At 51.0% G+C, this 22,310-nt stretch overlaps 2 protein-coding genes across 5 annotated transcripts in view; one reads left to right on the forward strand and one right to left on the reverse strand.

Annotated features, from left to right (window-relative positions):
* Positions 1-1,485: 1,485 nt before the first annotated feature.
* Positions 1,486-5,227, forward strand: LOC109733828 (pyruvate dehydrogenase E1 component subunit alpha-3, chloroplastic). Its single transcript, XM_020293039.4, has 3 exons — positions 1,486-1,975; positions 2,618-3,404; positions 4,644-5,227. Exons 1-3 carry the CDS (start codon positions 1,778-1,780, stop codon positions 4,919-4,921), a joined length of 1,263 nt encoding a protein of 420 aa, XP_020148628.1. The 5' UTR covers positions 1,486-1,777; the 3' UTR covers positions 4,922-5,227.
* A 1,555-nt stretch (positions 5,228-6,782) lies between these two features.
* LOC109733827 (uncharacterized) overlaps positions 6,783-22,310 on the reverse strand; it is a 60,378-nt gene continuing 44,850 nt past the window's right edge. For 3 of the 4 annotated variants that reach the window (XM_073507672.1, XM_073507673.1, XM_073507671.1), the window contains exons 2-7: positions 9,022-9,464; positions 8,742-8,916; positions 8,279-8,461; positions 8,099-8,182; positions 7,648-7,729; positions 6,783-7,558 (exon numbers count right to left, since the gene is read on the reverse strand). In XM_073507672.1, the coding sequence (XP_073363773.1) occupies positions 7,116-7,558; positions 7,648-7,729; positions 8,099-8,182; positions 8,279-8,461; positions 8,742-8,916; positions 9,022-9,287 (1,233 nt within the window). In that variant the 5' untranslated portion in view covers positions 9,288-9,464 and the 3' untranslated portion in view covers positions 6,783-7,115. Of the gene's footprint in view, positions 7,559-7,647; positions 7,730-8,098; positions 8,183-8,278; positions 8,462-8,741; positions 8,917-9,021; positions 9,905-22,310 lie in introns of those variants that run through there. The other variant, XM_020293038.4, reaches the window with a different exon arrangement.

The following is a 22,310-nucleotide window of genomic DNA, read 5'->3' on the forward strand; positions in this document are numbered from 1 at the left end:
ACCGGGTCTAACATCGGGCCTTATAGAAGGCCCAAAATATTTTTCGAGATGGGCTAGAGGTTACTACATGCCCGGAAAAAAACCCATCACAAATACATCCCCATGTGAGACGCCTTACTATAGGACTGCCTGAGATAGTTTCCATGACGGGTCTACTTTATGGTGTGCCTTAGAATGCCTACCTTGCCAATATAGGCTTCACTCTGACCTATCCGAGAACGAGTTCTAAGATAATCCGCCTTATATGGGTTTTTTCATGATGGACCTTGTTGGCATGATATAGCTCTTTTGTGTAGTAGTGAGATTGAGATGATTTAGCTCTTGAGGTTCTCTACAAATTTGACTGAAATTTTCAACAAAACTCAAAACAATTCTAAGCTAATCATAAATACCATGGTGACTATCCTATAAAAGTTTCATGTCATTTGGATGAGAAGCTTGAGAGAATCACCCTTTTGGAATTGTATATCTAAATTTGGTTGAATTCCGAGTCAGCACATCCATGGCACGAGTAGCCGTCCTCTCAATATTCATATCCGATGGGGGCGAGGAGACTCTGAGTCTGGTGCGAATCATTAGCATAGAAGTCATGTTTTTTCATAAAACCTCCAAATGTTTTGGTAAATTAATACAAATTCATTTAAAGTTGTGGCTTCGGGAAATTCAGTTATAGGTCAAACTTCTTGTTCTCGTAATTTGCTCTTCAACGAGCCATCGAAAGATAGCAGGTGCGGGCGGGAACTTTGTTAGCATCTTGTACCTCTACGGTATGGTTTTGGCCTCGATCCATACCGTGAGTTAAACCTTTTAGCTGTGTCTCAGTGATCGCATCCTCAAGTAGATTTTGAACATGGTAACACCATATCACTTTGGCATCAAATCACACACAGTGAAAAGTTACAATAGCTTAAGAGAATGCGTCATATCGACTGGAGTACGAAAAGAACAGTCCAAAACATTTGGAAGCTATGATATCGACTTGTTCTCGTCATTCGCTCTCTAGCGAGCCATCAAAAGACTCCAGGTGGGCGGGAACTTCGGCACCGTCTTGTAACTATGCACAGTATGATTGCGGCCTCCATCCATGCCATGAGCTGAATCTTTCAACTACCACCTGAATTAGCCTCAGTCATTGCATGCCGAAGTAGCTTTTGAACATAGAAACACCATGTTTACCTTGCCATCAAATCACGTGCAGTAAACGTTTCAATGGCATAACTGAATGCATCATACCAGCTGGAGTAAGAAAAGAACAGTCCAACACATTCGGAAGCTACGATGTTGACTTCTTGTCTACACAAAATTCCTGTCTCTAAGATGAAATAACCGCCGAGAAGTAAAGGGCCCGCCATAATCACGAAAAACCAAGTATGGCAATTATAAATCTCTTGCTGTACCCTACATTATATAAAAATCGTTTGCTTGTTGGTTGCTTGGTGCAACAAGATTTTGCTCCTAGAGAAGACCATCGGGCTCTGTTTTCTTGGTGGTGTAGTTGGGGTTGGACACTTGGAAGAACAAGAAAATCAATCAATCTGTCACTCACCGCCGCCAGCGCCAGCGCTGCATCGTGGGCTCGTGGCCTGGGCGGACCCTCCCAAGCGCCAAACCCTCTCCCCATCCGTCTTCCTCGTGCTCTCCGCCCCTCCCCTTCTCCCCTCCCATCCTCTCCTCTCTTTATACGCCTCCGCCCCGAGCTCTCCTCCCCCATTCCGCCGCATTACGTCGCGCACACGGGCAGGGGAGAGCCGGCAGCGGAGAGAGAGCAGGAGACGAGATGGCGGCCGCGTCCTTCACCGCCGCCAAGTTCCTGGCGCCGGCGGCCGCGAGATCCGGCGGCGACCGGGCGCCCTTCCCCGCGCCGTCCGCGTTCTCCATGCGCTCGCTCCGCCACAGGCCCGCCAGGCGCCTCAGCTCCGTCCTGGCCGTCTCCTCCGACGTGCTCAAGGCCGCGCCCGCCGCCGCCGCGTACCCGGTGAGAATTCGCATCTCTCGTCTATTCACCTCTCCCTAGTGTAAAAAAGTTGCGATCTTGTAGCCCCTAGTAGTGTAAAAGTTCGATCTTGGCTTGGGCCGCGTTTACTGTTTTACGATTGGATCCCGGGAGCTGCCGTCTGTAGATTCGTCTGAGTGTTATAGATTTACTTGCTGCATGACTTAGTTCTAGATAGATTGGTTCAGATTAGCTCGCATAATTTTCATCTCCAAAGGTTGGACAGTAAGTAATTCGACTACCCAGATGCTAGTCAGTTGCCTACTGAATCTTGTATTGAGAATTCTCTTGTAAACTGAGCACATCCCACGCCTGAAAAGTTCACTTTAGGATTTGAAGGTGCTGCAAAAGCTCTCTCTCTACTGATCCTCTCGTGTCAACCTTGTTTTTAGTTTAAAAACTGATACTCGTTAGCAAATTAAAATGTACTGTATCATGTAATTTCAGAATTGGGGTACTGTTTAGTTCTTAGATCTAGCTTCAAGTGTGGTAACTGCAGTGAGCCAGTGATGCTTGTATATGAGAAGTTGAGGACCTGAGGTTATCAATTGTTAAATCTTGTAAACTTTTTTCATGTTCTGGTTCTCTGTTTTCCTAATTCAAAGTGTCTCACTGTATATGCAGGCTGTGACACGCGAAGAGGCATTGGAGCTTTACGAGGACATGATCCTTGGCCGTAACTTCGAAGACATGTGCGCGCAAATGTACTACCGTGGCAAGATGTTTGGTTTCGTCCATCTTTACAACGGGCAGGAGGCCGTCTCCACCGGCTTCATCAAGCAGCTGAACCAACCCGACTGTGTCGTCAGCACGTACCGTGACCACGTCCACGCGCTGTCCAAGGGTGTCCCGGCCCGTGCAGTCATGGCCGAGCTCTTTGGCAAGGCCACTGGCTGCTGCCGTGGACAGGGTGGTTCCATGCACATGTTCTCTGAACCCCACAACCTCCTTGGAGGCTTTGCCTTCATTGGCGAGGGCATCCCTGTCGCCACTGGCGCTGCCTTTGCCGCCAAGTACCGCCATGAGGTGCTCAAGCAGTCTAGCCCTGATGGGCTTGATGTCACACTTGCATTCTTTGGGGACGGTACCTGTAACAACGGCCAGTTCTTTGAGTGCCTGAACATGGCTCAGCTGTGGAAGCTTCCGATTATTTTTGTTGTGGAGAACAACCTATGGGCAATCGGGATGTCTCACCTTAGGTCTACTTCAGATCCCGAGATCTGGAAGAAGGGCCCAGCATTCGGAATGCCTGGGGTACACGTCGATGGGATGGATGTCCTGAAGGTCAGGGAGGTGGCTAAGGAGGCAATTGACAGGGCAAGGAGAGGTGAAGGACCAACTCTAGTGGAATGTGAAACTTACCGGTTCAGAGGCCACTCTCTTGCTGATCCAGATGAACTCAGGAGGCCCGGTAAGGATTACCTTTCTGGTTAAAATTTTCCTCACTTTTATTCTAAGTAGTGGCACTGCTGGCATGAAATGACTGATTGACTGCTGGTGCCTAGGCTAACTGGAGAAATAGAAAATGCAAGAAAACCATTTATTCATGAAGTTTACGGATCTGTTTAGATTGGTTGCCTAGTGTCTGAACTAAAGTACTCCCTCCGTTCCATAATTCTTGTCATGCAAATTTGAGCTAAAACCACGACAATAATTATGGAACGGAGGGAGTACTAAATTTCTTGAGTAATGCATCACATACAATTCTGCTCATCCAAGTTTTGCCATCCTGTTTGGTGGCATCATAAATGCGAAAGCTATTTAGGATTTTATATGATCACAAATAGGAAGTAAACCCTATGGTGCCAATTGAAATACCGAGCAAAATATTTCTTTTGTTCTTATCATCATCCCAGTCATCTTATCTAATATGTCACCATCCTGATAGGTATGACTAGATTGTCTCATAGTCACTTCATAGAATATTCAGGACCACTTTGTTTTCTTTAAATAAACCTGAACACAAACAGCAAAATCCTCCTATATTAGTAGTATTCAGCACCACTTGTTTTCTTCATAGAGTATTCAGTTCAGCCCCACTTGTTTTCTTCATAAGAAGAAACTGCCTCTCCATTTTTTATTGCTTAGGGGATGTGCTTTAATGAACCTGATACTAGGTATTACCGGTTGTTGACTCATAGGATCTCATTACTCAAATTGACCCACCTCTTGTTCTTGTATCGAGTTGATAAACCTCAACAACATGACAGTTGACATAGAACCAATCATAATCTTTTGACACCAGGATGTATGCCTTTTTATGCAGTTATTCTCAAACCATTTTTGCTCTGTCATTAACCGTATCAGATATATTTTCAGTCAAAGGTGGAAATATAAATTAGTTGGCTATACGTTTGGATCTTACATGACCTGGACCATATACTTGTTTACGTCTTCAACCTCATTACTATATTTTTCATGGTCTATGTATCTAACATGAAAACAACCACTCATTTAATCTTGATTTGTCACTATTTTGTACTCTGCATTTCAGTGTATGTCTGCATCTGTACTCTCTTCTCTACTGGATTGTATTACTTCTGACGGCATACTTGATTATCAGCTCCTGCATTGTCAGGCTGCACAGATGTCCTCTTTTCTTTGCTAATGTTTGTGCTCTGACTGAATCATCTGATGACCTCGTGCACAGATGAGAAATCTCACTACGCCGCAAGGGACCCCATCACCTCCCTGAAGAAGTACATCATCGAGCAGAACCTCGCGTCCGAAGCCGAGCTGAAGAACATCGAGAAGAAGATTGACGACGTCGTCGAAGAGGCTGTGGAGTTTGCCGACGCGAGCCCGCTGCCCCCACGGAGCCAGCTGCTGGAGAACGTGTTTGCCGATCCCAAGGGCTTCGGCATCGGCCCCGACGGCAAGTACAGGTGCGAGGACCCCAAGTTCACCCAAGGCACGGCGCAAGTCTAAGGGCCGCTGCTGCAGAAGCAGCTTGTTTACGCCTCTTTTCTCATGTACTACCTCTCTAGCTACCCTGCCCCTAGTTTTGTCGATCCCGCCGTCGATTTCTTGTGTTGTTAGAGGTCACATATCACTGTAATTCATTGCTCGCTGTGCCACCGTGCGGCGTCTGATGCCCCCAGTTTTTTTTACCCAAGAAATGTTCCCCAGTCCAGTTGTTGTTCTACAGTAACTCTACATCTGTCTGGTTTGTAGTAATTGGTACAGATATTGGAAGAGATGTGAAACATAATAGTATCTGTTGAAACTGTTCTACTGGGTTTGTTTGGGAGATTCCTTTCCTCTGTCCAGCCTCAGCTCATAGCACAAGGCCACACCCTGCTCACATGCCATATGATCTACAAACACAAATAGGTATCAAAACTCTTCACATTGAAACTTCTGTTATATGTGCTGAATTTGTTATCTTTCTTGTCCGAGACCCTACATCTTGCTGCGGGTAACAAGAGGGACCAACGTCGCCCCTATTGCACGTGGCCTAATGCTGCTCCTCTCGACGTCGCCCCATTGCACGTGCCCTAACGCCGCTCCTCTCCTTGTGCCTGAAGGAGAAAATACCCAACCGATTGTGCTAGAAAGGTGACCGGGTCCTGTCATCGTCCAACATGCCATTAGGGTGTGCAAATATCCCTAACTGATCTTGGCCATGCCATCAACATGGCGCCTAACGCTCCCCTCTTTTGGGTTACCCAGCACCGCGCCCCCCCCCCCCCCCCCCCCCCCCTTTCGGTTTCGGAAAGGGCCCATCGCCTTCCTTGGAGAAAACTATTTTGTGTGAGATGAGAACGGAAACGCGGATTGACTTGTCGGGGAAACCAGTTTTCAGCATTGATTTGTGAGTGAGGGATAAGATGGTAAGAATCAAGGTGTGCCAAGCAACGTTTATTCCCTCACTAGGATGGCACCACCACTGCTTTGGCAAAGGGAAAAGGATGGGCCAGCAGGCTGTTGAGAGGAAAGTGGAAAGGAAACAAGGAGAACACGGCAAGTACCATTCTCTCTCTCTTTCCTTCATCTTGGTCACATGTGTCATATTGATCTGGTGGCGGTGATGTTTCTGGAGAATGTTTATTTTTTTTGTTATTTCTCGTGTTGCTTGTACTGCCACGACAAACGATGAATAGATTAGAAGTGTTTCCCGCAATTTTTTTTTCCTCTTATAAATAGGTTTGCCATGGGGAGTTGTTTTGCGGGTATGTAATTTTTCCTAGGTTTCGTAATATATTATGACCGGAATTAGCGGTCAAAGTTGTATGTCATAGACCATTTTAGTCTGCTGGAAGGAGTCGTTTAACATGTGTTATGTTGGTGGGGAAAATTATCTCACCTAAGGTGCTGAATGCTAACAGTAGAGTAGTCAACATTTGGAGAAATTTTGAGAAAACATTGCAAATATGTCAGGGGGCGACCACGTATGATGCGTTAAATTCAAAGATCCAGTTCAGTCATCGCTTTGGTCGTATGAGAAGATTGGAATTTGGTGGCACGAAAACAATTGAAATTGCTTTCTCTTAGATTCCAAAAGCAGCAGAATTCGAAGTTGAAACTTGGCAGGTTCATAGAGCATCACCTCACCTAAGTATGACATTTTCCCGACATTTTAACCAAAAAGGCTAGTGTGAAACAAGAAAGTTGAAGATTGACAATCCAACCGGACACAGATGTCTCTGAAGAATATTCAACAGGAAAGGCCAATCAACATGTCAACACCAACCATAGGTAAATCAGCACATGCGTATGCATGCATGTCACCAGCGAGCAAAGCAAGAAAGAAATTCTTGTTAGTAACCAACCAACAAAAAGCACTATATTTTTATAGCACCTCCAAAATATGAGCCTTATTCATTGTACTACATCATCATAATGATGATGGCCATGTCTCAGCATCCAATACAATTCAGTCTCATTATCATCATGGTTCTTCTATATCCTAATCAGCTCTAAGCTTCACAGACTGCAGCTACAGCAGCATGTACACAAGCCTGCTTACAGATGCTTTCTAGCATGAGCAAACGCCGTCCTCGTCCTCATCTGCAAGCGCGAGCGTCTCAGGACCGAAAACAATTATGCCGGATAGCGTCGCTCGGTTGTGCATCGGAAGAATGTGCATGGCATCGCGATGATAAGCACTGATGTTTGGTTCCTATCTTCTTCCTGGTCCTGCAAACCTTCTCGCCGTTCCGAATACGAGGGCCTTGGTCAGTAGCCCCTTGTCGAAGGTGCAAGCCAGGGCAACCACGCTGCCTATCACGAAGACTTTGGGTAGGTTGCCTGTCCAGTGCTTCGGCTTCTCGGCTTGGGCGTTGTTGCTGGTCGAACCGGCCTCGGTGTTGTTTTCTGAAGCGGTGAGCTCGTCGGCGACAAACTTTGTGTTGGCGTGTGCCATCGCTGCGCATTTCGAGATGGGCACGCCGGCGGCCCTCGCGGTCTGGTATGCCCGCAGGCCAGGCTCGATCCGTTTGACGCATCCCCACATACCCTGCTGCACACCCAGCTTCGCGATGCTCCATGGGATACCCATGTCTTCATGATGAAACAGGAGCACCTCACATGCCGTCATTGCACCATCACCGTTTCTTGATTCAACTGATAAAAAAGGAGCAGGTGTAAATTCATTGGCCTAGCAAAATCAGCTAGTGATGAGGAACCTGCCATGGAAGGAACTGGAATAATACCTGGACGGATGCACCAGCTAGAGTAGTACAGGTCCACACGGCGAGGTTTGCTGCTCCTTGGAACAGAGGGGCGAGGCACGCTCTGAAAAAAAATGCAGTAAGACATTTAATGATCTGTTTGGCCTAAATAAAGCAAAACTTCAATGCTGAATGGCATCTAAACTAGAGATAGCCTATATGTATGTGAGAAACTACAGATATGGAAAGATAACTATGCTTGGCACAGAGATAGATATAGAATGCAGTGCATCTATAATCAAATATAGAGAAATTGGCAATAAATCTTTTTCCAAATTTGCAAATGAGAAGATGGAACAAACAGCAACAGTGCCCATGTCAACTCCATTACGCAAAGGAACTCTAAACATGGCTGTAAAAGCAATCGCATGAACGTGTTCTCCAATAACAGCTTTCCAACAGATATAAAGCTATATACTATTTCATCGCATACCTTGGTAACACAGTAGTAGGTCTTTCCAGATGCCCATATCCTGCGACCGATAACATACTCCCTGTCGCTGCAGAAGAATGGGAACTGCAGAGGCAAGGCAAGCAGTGTAAGCAAAAGATACATAGTTTGTCAGGAGTTTCACAGGGGTTGCCAGGGAGGGATATCACGCAGATGGCTCACCTTCCTGACCCAGCGAACAACCATCGTTCCGGTCTTTGCGCACTCCTCCAGCGTCTCGTGCTCAAGAAGCATATCGTCCCAGGTGTTGCTGATCCGGAAGTCATCGTCCCAGAAGAAATCCCTCACGACATCCGGCGACGCGTCTTCGAAGATGGTGCTACTGCGGTACTGCGGCGGGCCGTTCTGGAATGGAGCAAACATTTTAATCCTGAGCTCTAGAATAGTAACTTTGTATGTCTAAACACTGAATTACTGAGCTGAATTCCGTTGCAACTAGTCCCACAAATCTACAACAACTGGCTGTCATCAATTGATATAATTTTGACAAGTTGATACACCTATGTATGTTGTTAAATTCTAAGGCTATGTATGAATCAACTTTGAAAGAGTCCACACACAAAACAAAATTCTTGGGTCGTACAGTGACTCAACTAAAAAGCTCTGGGAAGGCTTCATATCATACCTGGGGTTCTCTTTTCCAGGCCTGGTATCGGAATGTCGGGAGCGTGCGGTCCATCATGTGCGTCCAGGCGGGGCCGCCGTCCTTCTCCTCGACGACCCTGCGGAGGTGCATCAGGTCCGGGGTGCTGACCGCCAATTCTTCCTCCACCGGCGCCACCGAAGAAGCCGCCTTAGCTCTGTACCACAGAAATTAAACAGAATTCAGTAAGTCTGAACCACAAGCCCCAAATCCAATTTGGGGCAGGAGGATATCTTTGTTGAAAGACAAAATATCTCCTCACCTAGGTACGACGGCCAAGTGGTCGGCGGCCGTGGCCTGCGTCAGCGATGGCTGGGCAGGGGCCTGCGCTGCCGCTGCTGCCGCCAGCACCGGTTGCTGGTGGCCGGCGACGGCGGCTGCCCAGCGCGGGCGCCAGGCCCAGCCGATGAGCAGCCCAACAAGTGCCGCGAGCCAGAGCGGCGCGGCGAGGGTCGCCAGCTCCCGCGCCACCCCGGCCAGGGTCGGCTCGCGGAAGACCTCCGCCAGCATGTCAGCCAGCACCGACATCTTGTTGTTGTAGCGCAGAATCCTGGGTGGGCAGGAAGATGATAAATCCGGGCGGGCGCAAGAAGCTCGCTCGCTCGTGGTCTGTTGGTAGTCCTTGGTGTGGTAGCGTATGAATCAGAGGGACTCACGCCTGGCTGGTGCGTGGACAGGGCCGCCCCTGGTTGGAGCGGCGTGAGCCTATAAACCGCGCGCGGCGCACACCACACAGAAGGGAGGTGGCCGGCGGAAGAATCCAAATCGGGGAGTGGAGAGGAGAAGAGAGGGTTGTGGGCGCAGGCGCGGGCGCGGGCGAGGAATGTGTGGCGCGCGGGAGATGCGCGCTGGGGATAAGGGCTGGCCGCGAGACGAGACGAGATGAGGTAGAGATAGATTAGCAGAGTCAAGCCGATGCAAGGCAGCAGCAGGAATTGGACGGACGGTGGGAGGGAGGAAGGGGACAAGCGCCGCAGCAGGGCAAGGGAAGGGGAATTTGGATTGGTGGCTGCGGATCACGGGGGCACGGGAGCCATTGATATACTACTCCTCCGTGCCCGTCTCCGTGGGGACGATGGGATGGCGGATGGATTGGGGAATTCGGGGTGGGGATTTCTTTCTCATCTCCTCTCTCTCTCTTTCTCTGTCACGCAGTGGCGGAGGCGGAGGTGGTTGGATTCTTCCTGCTCCGTGGCTCCCTCCGTGCTGGGTCGTGGTCCGCTGGGCCGGCCTCTCCGTCCACTTTTTTCTTTTCCTCTTTTCTTTTCTTCCTTTCCGTGTGCGCGCGCGCGCTCAGCCCAGGCCTCTGGGGAGGACGGAGGTTGGCAGGAAGCAGCGAGCGGAGCGGAGCGGTGGAACGGTTCACACTTGACACGCGCGAGAGTGGGCTGGGCTCAGCTGACCGGACCACCGGCGCAGAGGAAGCAGCACGAGGAACCCATGCTCGCTCCGCCAAAACGAGTGGAGTAGCAGCACCGGGTCGGGTCGGGTCGGGTCAATCAACCGTTTTCTTCACTTCATCAACCAACAACCTGCACCTTTTCTTTTCTCTCTACTATATATACTTGGCACTATCGTCACTCCACGCTAGTAATAATAAGTAATAATAATCATAATAATAATAATCTACTATGGTCGTGCCACCTCACGCCGCCATGTCGCCGCACTACTGTTTTCTCATGACAATATACTCCGCTTTCCCAACCTTTAATCCCATCTGCGAGCCAAGTTTGCTTGGATGGCCAAGACGCCCAGCCGTGATATCCCCAGCCCACGAGGGCTCAAGTCATGGACAAAACATTGATGCTCACGCTTTTTCTGGATTTATTCTAATCTTTCCGATGATGTTGTGCACGCCATAACTTCGTCAAAAATAGAGATATAGTGCGCGCGCGTGCATCCATAAGGATGAGCGTATGCTCGTTTGTGTGTGTGTGAATGACTTCGATTGTACTCCCTCCGTAAAGAAATGTATAAGAGCGTGCAGATCACTACCATGGCGCGTACCCAAACTTGCTGCCTATCGCGCCCGTACGGATCGAAAACTCGCTCCCTGTCCCGAAGCCCTGACCGCCGTCGGCCGGCCGGTTCCGTGCCCTCTCTGGCGGCACCGGGAGGGGATCAAGACCTCAACTCAACGTTGCGACGATGTGTCTATATATCCGGAGGAGACAATATATTATCACACTTGTTGTGTCGTTGTACGGTACTGTTGTCTCGCTTTTTATTTTGCCATGTGACGACGACGACCTACATGCAATGCATAGGGGATGCAGTTGGCCGTCTGGCTACCGCTTGTCTTGGAGTGGTGGATCTGGCCGTGTCTTCGTGTTATACGAGTGGTTTCCCCTTCATATGCGACTTTCGGACTACTGCGTCAACAACCTTTATTGAATATGATGGTGTTTCGGAAGTTTGGAAGCGGCGTTGAGCTTGGCTCACGACGCATCGTCGACGAGGATGCGCAATTTTAAAATTTTATATGTAATTTCTGTGGTCTTTAGCCTTATATCAGGGGGGGGGGGGGGGGTGTAAAATGTTTTACGAACCGATTAAGTTTTTTTTCGAGACAAACGAACTGAGATGATTTAAGTGTGCAGATGCTGCTGAGGCAGAGGTGCCCACGGCCCACCACCGCTGATCCGACCGGGCGGGCAGAAGAAAAGGGGGACGTACGGATCCTGCCGTCGAGGCGGACGTCGAGCGATGTGCTCCGTCCGGTCCAGGGTGGGTGATACGTACGGTGGCGAGCGCAATGTTTGACGGCTCATGACCCTACGTACAGGAGCTGACCGGCCGGCCACGCCGTCCACGCGGCGCCGAATCCAGCCGCACGTTCGACTCGACGGAGGTGACCAGAATTATTTTTTAATTTGCCTTTCCGCACGTACTTCCTGATATACTCTCTCTGTTCATTTTTATAAGTCACTAAAGACCGAAAATGCCTTTTGAAGCTCGGCCTCCATGGTGGCCGGTTTTTGAAAAACACAAAATTCATGAAAATTCATATTTTTACAATTCAAAAAAATCTGAAAAAAATACAGATATACATGGAGGCATAAGAAACATGTGTGTAAATTTTTAGGACGAAATACGTTGAAATGATGGCTGTGCAAAACAGACAAATCTGTGGCTTTTTAACACATGATACTATTCATCCTCAAAGTCCAGAAATTCGTCTTTTTTGTATAGGTGGCATTTCAAAGTATTTCTTCTTGAATTCTTACACACACATACATTTCATCCTTGTACAGTTGCATATATTTTTTTCAAAACTTTTTTGAAGTTGAAAAGTTTGAATTTTTTATATTTTAAAAATAAAGGGCTCCATGGAGCTCGGTCACCAAAACGCCTTACTCCCTGAAGACATTTCAAACAGCGTGCAAAGCAGCCTATTCTCATTTGTCTCAAACGACTTACAAAAGTGAATTGAGGGAGTAGTTTCGATGTGACCAAGTTATTATAATCAACAAATTTATTATCCGTGAACCAACCTATTGTTGGATGGCTATAAGACCAGGTCGTCTGGACGAGATGAGATAGGTTTAGCAGCAGAATCCAGCTGGTGCAAGGCAGCAGGAATTGGACGGACGGAGGAAGGGGACAAGCGTCACATGGAGCAGCCAAGGGAAGGAGAAATTGGATTGGTGGATGGGGGTCTCCTCACGGAGGGTGGGAGCCATTGATATAGTACTAGTACGACGGTGGGAGGATGGATTGGGGAATTGGAGGATTTCTGATCTCTCTCTTTCTCACGAGGAGGCGGAGGCGGAACGGAGGTGGTTGGATTCGGGAGCTCCTATGCGACGCTAATTGCGTCGAAGTGTCGACGTTTCTCATAGGCGTGGCAAACCTGGGTCGGCCCATTTGGCATGCGCGAGATGAAAAAACGCAAAAATAACAATATGCTGGTGCTAGGATTCAAACCGATGACCTGACAGTCTTGAGCGCACTACGCTAGCCGCTGTGGCCAACTAGCTCTTGTGCTAAATTTGCAGCGCAACAGTAAAAGAAATAACAACAACAACAACAACGATAAAACTTGAAGTTTCTAAAAAAATCCCAAAATTGCAAATGATAACATTTTTCAAAATGACAAACAATTTTGTAACAAACACAATCTTTTTTCGAAAAAAAGGAACAAACATTGAAAACAAGAAACGTTTCTCAAAATTGCGAACAATTATTTCAAAACTCAAACATTTTGTGAATTTGCGAACAAAAATTTAAAACCTGAACATATTTTGAATTTCTGAACAAATTTGTAAAGCTAGAACATTATTTCAAACCCCAAACATATTTCCCAGAACTAGTAAAAACCAGCTGGGAAGGTTCCCAAAACGGAAACCAGAAAGTTGTACGTAAGCTATAGATGGGCCGGCCCAAATCTCTCGACCCGTGTGCGTTTCCCGACTGTTTGACGCAAAATGCGTCAAATAGGGTTTTCCGTTGGATTCTTCCTACTCCGTGGCTCCGTCCAGTGGCGGGCGGGCACGGCTGGGTCGTGGTCCGCGCTTGGCCGGGCTTCTTTTTCTTTTTCTTTTTCTTTTTGCGTGTGCCTGTGACGGTGTCCACAGTCTCGCTCGCTCGCTCGGGTCGGGTCGGGTCGGGTCGGGGGTGGACGGTGGTGGGAGGGACGAAGGAGCTCAGCTCGCGGCGTGGTGGACCGGAGCGGTTCACACCTGGGACACGCGCGGACCGGAGCACGAGGAACCCATGGGTCTCGGCTCCGCTCGCTCCACCAAAACTACTGGGTCAGGTCAGGTCAACCAACCCCTTTCTTCATCAACGTGCACCTTTCCTCTCCTTTTTTTCTTTTGTTTACTTACACGTACAGTACTTGGCAAAAAGTAGCATCAATCAAACAGTAACCTACGACCTACGACCTGCCGCCAAGAGCTCACCATCACGTACACATAAACAATCCCGTCACCTCTGCTACCCGTGTGTACATGTACATACGCTCGTGTCGCGTCACCCCGACGATGACCACCATACGTGCCGTCCTTGCTCCTTTCTTTCTTTCCCCTTTATTAATACTCTAAATAGCACGGCGTAACCATAGATGCTCACGTGCGTACATACACTCGTTCCTATAAACGCACGCTCACCACATACCTCGCCGGCGATGCTGCCGGTCAGCGCTCGTTCCGGTTCCGGAGGGCGCGGACCTTGCCATGTCTTCGTGTTATGCGGGTGGGTGGTCATTGCGAAGGTGGCTTTCCAACTATCGCGTCCACGACCTGTCACCGTCTTTGATGGTGTTCCGGAAGCGGTGTTGAGCTTTGCAGGAGACGAGTGCATGAGGAATACATGGATTACCCTAGTTTTTGCCTTTTTGTGACGACCAATCTTGTAAGGGTTGATTGAAGCGGCTGGCCGTTTTAGTGTTTTGGGATGGCATTTTTTACAAAATAAAAAAAATAAAAGGGGGCATCTTCGTTTATTTCAATGCATTCTTCATTCAAAACTACCACGTTTAGATCTTGATCCTTTGGCTATGAGAGGGTCTGCTGAGAATTTCCTCCCGAGGAACAATCACCACATAACATTCCCCCAGAAGAAAATTTCAAACTGGGTTTGGCATACGGATCTTGCCGTCGAGATGACGTCGAGCGGCATGCTCTGTTCGCAGATGACACCACACGAATAGAGCGAGCCCACAATGTTTGATAGTTGATGACCCTACTGTCAGAGCTAAATTCGGCAGATCTCAGATAGGGCGTCCCGAGCTGGTTATCTTGGCTTGATGGTAACAAAAAGTAGTAAGACACATTATTTACCACTGTTCTTCTAATCATCCAAAATTTTGTTTGTGTATTTATTATTATTACTGTCTTAGGTTGTGTTTGGTTGTGCACCTTTTCCTAACTTCTGCTTTTGAGAAGCTAAAAGCCAACCAAAGGGGTAAATTCTCACTGCTGTTTGTAAGAATCTGTAGCTTTCTCGTAGTGTAATATTCGCAGCCGGGCTACCCCAACTTTCACAGATTCTAAACCGATCACTTTTAGATGTCTCCATGGGAATTGATGTTATTTACCTACCATGACACTCCCAAGTCATACCGGTTCAGCTCTTTATCTCGATCCATACAGAGGAAACGCACGCACGAGCTTATCCCCTCTGCTCGCTCACGCATGAGGACAAGGAGTCACCGCAGCAGCTAGGGTTGGCAGCCGCCGCCGCCCGCCACCGGCTGCTCCGGTGACCGACGCCGCTTGCTCCGGCGACCCACCGCTGCCACGTGCTTAGCCCCCAGGAACTTTCCTCCCTCTTCCTCACTGCTCCCTGCTCCTCCATTCCTCCCGTCCTCCTCTGTCCTGATGCACAGGTCCAACCGGCCGGCAGCGCCGGCGTACCCGGCTCCGTTCTCCTCCTCCCCCTCCCAACTCCCTCCGCCCTCCTCCTCCTCCCCCAACTCCCTCACAGGGGTCGCCCCTCTAGCACCAGTCTACCGCCTCATCCTGGTGTTTAGTTATTACATTATTTTTTGCTTAATTTGTTTGTATTTTTCTAACTTGATATGCCTAATTATGTAGAAAATGCGTATGCCTGTATGAATGTCATGTAAACAAATAGCAAACTATAGTCTTTTAATTGTGTATGTGTTACCTATGAATCACCTAAATTGTCATAATTTTCCTTTACAAAATGATGGTTCAGTTACGTACAAATATACATATCACTGCTTTGTGGTCAATTAGCATATAAACATGTTCACTCATGCTCCGGGGCATTATAGACGTTTCAGAGTTAAATCTACAGTTTTATAGTTGTCTTAACGAAACACCCTCCAGCTTTTCAACAGCAGCATTTTCACAGCGGCTTTTCTACAACAGCTTTTCCACAGTAGCTTTTGAAGAATCTACAGCTCAACCAAACACAGCCTTAGAACGACACATGTCGGCTTTCCCGACACTTGGTTTTGCCTTGTTAGCGATGCATATATAGGAGATGCGGTCGACTGGTTGCTGCTCCTCTGGGTGGTGGATCTGATCGTGTGTTGACACCAAATTTTAGCATTGTCAAAAACATAATTAACAAGGCCTCAAATTAGGTCATAGCCATCCAATTTCATCTCTAAGGCCGAAATTGTGTTTGAAGTACTGAGATTTCGTATCCAGAACACTTTTCGGCTGATTACGCCCCCAAGAAGACCTGACATGGAAAACTTATCTACACGAATTGTCTTCCTCTCATCGAAACGATCGATTTTGATATAAAGATCGTCCCAATCTGAGGTCGTATGCAAAAGTTAGAGCCCGCACAACGCGACCCTCAAGTGAGCAAAACATGACGCCCGGAACCAGACACACATGTGGGTATGTCTGATGAGTTGCGTGAATAACTAGCTGTTTAGCGCGAGCGATTTGGCTCTGAAGATGGTCTGAAACTGAAAAACGTTAAAACGAAAGTTGTTTGTCTCGTCGAAACGAGTAAATATGCTTTTGGGCACATTTTCATCCGAGGTCGTTTACTGCCACAAAAAAGACCCGCAAGGTGCAGCCAGTTTAAACCGAACAGTTTTGGAAAGTTCAGACAAAATCAATCTGAATTTGACTAGGGTTTTGGGCGTGAATCCAAACCTTTTCCTTGCACGGAAAGTCCAGCCGCCTCTTATATACCTAAGGGGTGACGGCCGATTGAACAACAACACACAATCGCAAAACCCATCTACTTTTTACCCTAGTTTTACATCTCTCCCTGGTTCTTTCTCTCTCGTTCTTCGCTCGCTCTTCGTGTTGAAGGGCAGCGATCGTCGAGGCTCTAGGGACGGGCGAACCGACCTAGGGCAGCCCATAGCCGCGCCGCGTCCAGACGGGGTCCCTCCCGGGCGCGTGGGGTTTCGGGTCCTGAAAAGCACCCGCCGGATTGCTTGCGTACCGCGCTTCCGGACGGGTCTCCTTCGACGTGAGCTGCGGTGCATCATCCTCGGCGTTGGAGGTACACGGTGACGTGTTCATGTGCGAACACACTTTTTGGCGACTCCGCTGGGGAGGAAAGATCAAGAATCATCATCAACCATGTCTAATCTCCCCAAGCCCTCAGAAGTTGACGCTGATAACATCATTAAGCCCGGTCTTGATGAACTATCGGATGAACATCGTCAAGCCTACGAAGCGCGCAAGAAGCAGCGTGAAGAGGCTTTTGAGGCACTCAAGAAGAAGCGCGAGGAGGAGGATTTGGGAGCGTTTCTTTCAAGTTTCAAGAAGGACCGTCAAGACAACATCACTTCGGTTGGAAACGTCAATCTTCCTCCCCTCATCGACGAACAAGATGTAATCACTGTGAGTAAAGTTTTTTCTCCAGAGCAAGTGGCTGTGATTGAAAGTCTTGTTTGTAAGGGTAATGTGATGGCATATAATTCTTTTGTGGCTAGTGCTAATGCTCAGAAAAATATGCCTCCATCATCTAGTGGTACTGTTGGTATATCTGGAAACCCTACTCCAATTTTACCTATTTCATCGGCACCACCTATGCAACCACAATATAATATGCCGTTGAATTTTTACCCTACTCAAACCAACCAGCTTGTGGCTGCACCTACATACCCTAATCCTATTATGAGTGTGCCCAATTCGGCGTCTACGCCGAATCACTTTGTCACACCACCCATAGGCGCAAGCATGTTTGGTCTTCCGCCGAATTATGGTTCGGCGCCCATCCCACAAGTTGCACCAATAGCTAGTACTCAGGTTGCTCATATGTCATTGCCACAAACATCTTCATCTACCTCGGATCCAATTTTAGCTAAATTAAGGAAGGATTTGCATAAGATGTTTCTAGAAACTTTCGGAAACGAGCCGAAAGTAAAGAGTCGTGTGTACCAAAAGCCTTATCCTGAACACTTCGATGCAATTTCTTACCCTCAAGGTTATAAGGTTCCTGATTTTGTTAAATTTAGTGGTGAGGGTACGAAAACAACTTGGGAGCATGTTAGTCAGTATCTAGCGCAGTTGGGTGAAGCAGGTTCCATAGAAGAATTGAAAGTGCGTTTATTTTCATTATCTTTAACTGGTACCGCATTTTCATGGTTTGCTGCTTTACCACATGGCTCAATTCTCTTATGGTCGCAATTAGAGCAAAAGTTTCATGATCACTTTTATAGCGGCGATAATGAGCTAAAGTTGTCATATCTTACATCAGTTAGGCAGAAACATGATGAATCGGTCACCGATTACGTCAAGAGATTTAGAGATATAAAGAACCGATGTTATAGCTTAGTGATAACTAAGAGAGACTTGGCTGATCTTGTTCTTAATGGTTTGAAAACTCACATTACAGAGAGGTTAGAAAGTCATGAGTTTTTGAGCATTAATCAAGTCTTACAAAAAGCTTTGGCCCAAGAGAGTCGAAGTAAAGAGGTTCATAGGTCTACAACCGATCGTCCTAGAATGCATATGGTTGAACACAATGATGATAATTCGGATGATGAGGTTGATGTCTATACTACTGAATTTGTTTGGTCCTCAAAGGCCAAACCCTATATGTGCAATGCTCTTGAGCTGATTTGTCGGGGGGATGGACCCCGGGCAGGCAACGGAACCCGGTTCCTCTTCAAAAAACAACGGGGTTGGCACCGCCCCTCAATACCGGCACGCGCTTGGCCGGGTCGCTCGCAAGCCGGCCAGACTAGCCGACCCGGCAAGACACGTCGACTCGGCCCCAACGACTAGCGCAAGACAGCCGAACCCGGCACGCCCAAAGCCTCCTCAACAAGCCAACGCCACCCATGGAGTGCTACGCAATCCAGCCGCGGGTCAACTCCCGTCCCATCCAGGCCGTATGATGGGGACGAGACTTCAATCAACGATGACCGAGGCAACAGTGCCCCGCCCATGCCTCTGGTCAGCAGGAACGTGGCAAGAGTGCCCCTCACCTACCCGCTGACTAGGGCCGGCGTGGCTACAGTGCCCCCGCCCTCACCGCTGACGACAACAAGCGGCAACCTGACAGAGAGCACTGTACGCGACTCGACTCGACCACGCCCTGACGATCGACAAGACGGCGCATAGTCCCCCTAGGCTTGCGGGGCCCACACCTAGGGGAACCCGGCGAACCACAAGCCCTCAGCGGGACCCAGCCCGGGTCCCCGGACACCGACAATACGGACCCACCGACTTGTAACATTACCATTGTACCCCCGGGGGGTTGGACTATAAAACCCCCCGGGAGCCCTCGATCATTCGGGGGACGAGCGAGAGGGCAAGCAGAAAACACATACGAGAGAAAAGCAAGTAAGCATAGGACTAGCCACAAAACATCAACAATGGAGAGAAGGAGCAGCCCAAGCCTTGGCCAGCTTCCTTCCTCCTCCATACAGCTCCAGGAGCAACATTGTACTATCGATCATCCAACTACACTCGGCAGGACTAGGGGTATTATCTCTCCGGAGAGCCCCGAACCTGGGTATGTCCGGCGTCCCGCTCATGCCAACCTCGCCTCTGGAGTCCACCAGCGCCCTCGAGCCTCCTCCTCTCTTTAGCCATCCCTTGGCATCTGCCGTGCGTCCACCACGACAGTTGGCGCCCACCATGGGGCAGCTCGAGGAGCTGGCCGGGAGCATGCTTCAGACGGGGCCCTTCTCCTACACCGACGAGTCCGTCGCGCTGGCGGACGACGTCGTCGGCGCGCTTGTCGCCTCCTTCGCCGCGCCGCGCATCTCTGATGCGTTCGCGGCCGACGAGTACCCCAGCGAGGTGCTCAGCTACTCCGACTCTCCCCTCTCCCTCGGCGGCGGCGTTTCTGCCGGGGCAATGGACGTCCATGTGGAGGTCTTCGTCACCGGCGACGGCGCCTCCTCCTCGTCGAGCAAGACGAGGAAGGCTGCCGAAGCCAGGGCCGCAGCGGATCGGATCGAGCCGTCCGATCCGTTGCGCGCCACGATGCAGAGCCTCCGCATCCCCATCGGCACCAACGTCGACGCCACCAACGTCGCTGAGGCCCGAACCCAGCTCGAGGAAAGGCGCCAGCAGATGCTGGACCTGTCCGAGACGCTCGCCGCCACTCAGCGTCGCCTGGACGCCGCTCAGCTGGAGCGTGATGCCGCCTATGGATTCACGCCCGCCGCGGCCGAGCCAAGCCGGGTCGCCGATGTGCGTGCCCGGGGAGGAGCGATCGGCCGAGCCCTCGGCGCCGTCCCAACCGTCTACGAGACCCCAGTGAAGAACATGTGCGCTGCCCAGGCAGCCGCAGCCGGCCTGGACCAGCTCGCGGGTGAGGAGCTGAAAGAGCGCATCGGGCGGATGCACGAACTCCTCCACGCGGCCAACACCCAGCAGGACCGCCTCAGCCAGCTCGCCAAGTCGGCGGGGTCCGGCTCCGCCCGCCTTGGCGGGCCCGGCGAACTTCTGCACACCGCTTCCTCGCCACCCGGCGAGGCGCACTCCGGCCGAGCCCGGACTCGGCGCGACCCGACCGCTACAGCCGCCGGCGGATTGGGCGACGAGCCCGTCCTGGAGATCCAGCACGGACCCGGCCAGCATGGCCGGCGTCCGGCTCCAACCGACCCGGCCCCCCGTGGCCTAGCCGCAAGTCGACTCGGCCCGCGCGCCATCGACGACGCCGACGCTCACCACCGCCTCGATCAGCTCGCTCGCTCCCTGGAGGTGGAAGAGAGCGACGCTATCGGGCCGGTGTGCTTCGGCCCGTGCATCCGGGAGGAGCCCTTCCCCAAAGGATTCATGCTCCCCCGCGACACCCCCAATTACAACGGGACGGTGAAGCCAGAAGACTGGCTCACCGACTACACCACGGCCATTGTCATCACCGGTGCCAATCGTCGTCTCGCCGTGTGCTACGCACCGCTCATGCTCCAAGGGTCGGCCCGTACGTGGTTGAACAGCCTGCCGATGGGCAGCACCAACACGTGGGTGGACTTCGAGGAAGCCTTCGTCCACAACTTCACGGGGACCTACAAGCGACCCGACCGCCCTAGCCAGCTCGCCATGTGCGTGCAAGGGCCTACGGAGACCGGTCGCGAGTACCTCGCACGCTGGACCGAGCTCCAGAACAGCTGCGAGGGCGTCCATGAAGTCCAGGCGATCCAGTACTTCGTCAGCGGGTGCCGAGACGGCACCCTCCTCAAGCACAAGCTCTTATGCTCCGAGCCGGCCACCATGGCCGCGCTCATGGTGACGGCGGACAAGTACGCCAACGCCGACTCCGCCATGAAGATCCAGGTGGCGCTGGATGAAGCCCTCAAGGCGAAGCCGGTTCCCCCTCCGAAGCCGGCCGGCGAAAGCAGCCGGCAGCAGCATCACCAGAACAACAAGCGCAAGGCCGACCAGCCGGCGCCGCGTCACAACAACCGGCTCGTCGCGGCCACCGAGCCCGCGGCGGACCCGGCGGCGAAGCGCTGACAAACCGGCAAGACGGCATGGGAACCCGCCATGAGCTTCGAGCAGATGCTCGACGCCCCCTGCAAGCACCACAGCGGCGCAAGACCCTCCACGCACACGATTCGGCAGTGTGCCATCACCAAGCGCATCAGGAGGGGCGACGTCCCGCCCCCTCCGGCTCCGGCTCCAGGCGCGGGACAGTCGCCTCCGCCTCCACCGCCGCCTCCAGCTGGCAGCGCGATGTGCGACGACGCCTACCCGGACTAGAACGCGGCCTACGTCGTCTTCACCAGCCTCGGCGACGACAAGCGCAGCGAGCGCCTCCTTCGGCAGGAGGTGAACACCGTCGTTCCGGCCAAGCCGGAGTTCATGCATTGGTCGGATCGCCCGATCACCTGGACCCGGGAGGATCACCCGGCAGTCATGCCGAGCCCGGGAGGTTACGCCCTCGTCCTCAACCCCACCATCGTTGCGCGGTGCACATGCAAGTTCTCCCGAGTCCTCATCGACGGCGGCAGCAGCATCAACATCCTCTACCGCGACACGATGACCAAGCTCGGCCTCAAGGCCGAGGACCTGGAGCCGACCCGAACGATCTTCCACGGCATTGTGCCCGGCCTCTCCTGCTCCCCCATTGGCCGGGTCCGGCTAGATGTCCTGTTCGGTGACAGCAGCCACTTCCGGCGTGAACCGATCTGGTTCGAGGTGGTGGACCTGTCCAGCGCGTATCACGCATTGCTGGGCCGGCCCGCGCTCGCCAAGTTCATGGCGGTTCCCCACTACGCATACCTGAAGATGAAGATGCCGGGTCCCAAGGGCCTCATCACCATCACCGGCGATTACCGCAAGTCCCTGGAGTGCGCCCGAGACGGCGCCAAGTTGGCCGAGTCGCTGGTCATTGCCGAGGAGCGGCGCCAGCTCGACCGGATCGTCGCCCTGACAGGCGAGGCCTCCGCCGCGTCGATCCCGACCCCGGACCCGGTCGACGAGGCCGCCTTCAAGCCCTCCAAGGAGACCAAGAAAGTGAAGCTCAACCCAGAAGACCCTAGCTGCAGCAAGTACGTTGTCATAGGCGCCCGCCTCGACAGCAAATAGGAAGGCGAGCTTGTCGACTTCCTCCATGAGAATCGGGATATCTTCGCATGGACCCCCAAGGACATGCCGGGTATCCCGAGGAAGTACGCCGAGCACAAACTTCATGTCCGCAAGG

This window comes from Aegilops tauschii, chromosome 2 (assembly GCF_002575655.3).
Source record: "Aegilops tauschii subsp. strangulata cultivar AL8/78 chromosome 2, Aet v6.0, whole genome shotgun sequence".
In the NCBI taxonomy this organism is placed as follows: Eukaryota; Viridiplantae; Streptophyta; class Magnoliopsida; order Poales; family Poaceae; genus Aegilops; species Aegilops tauschii.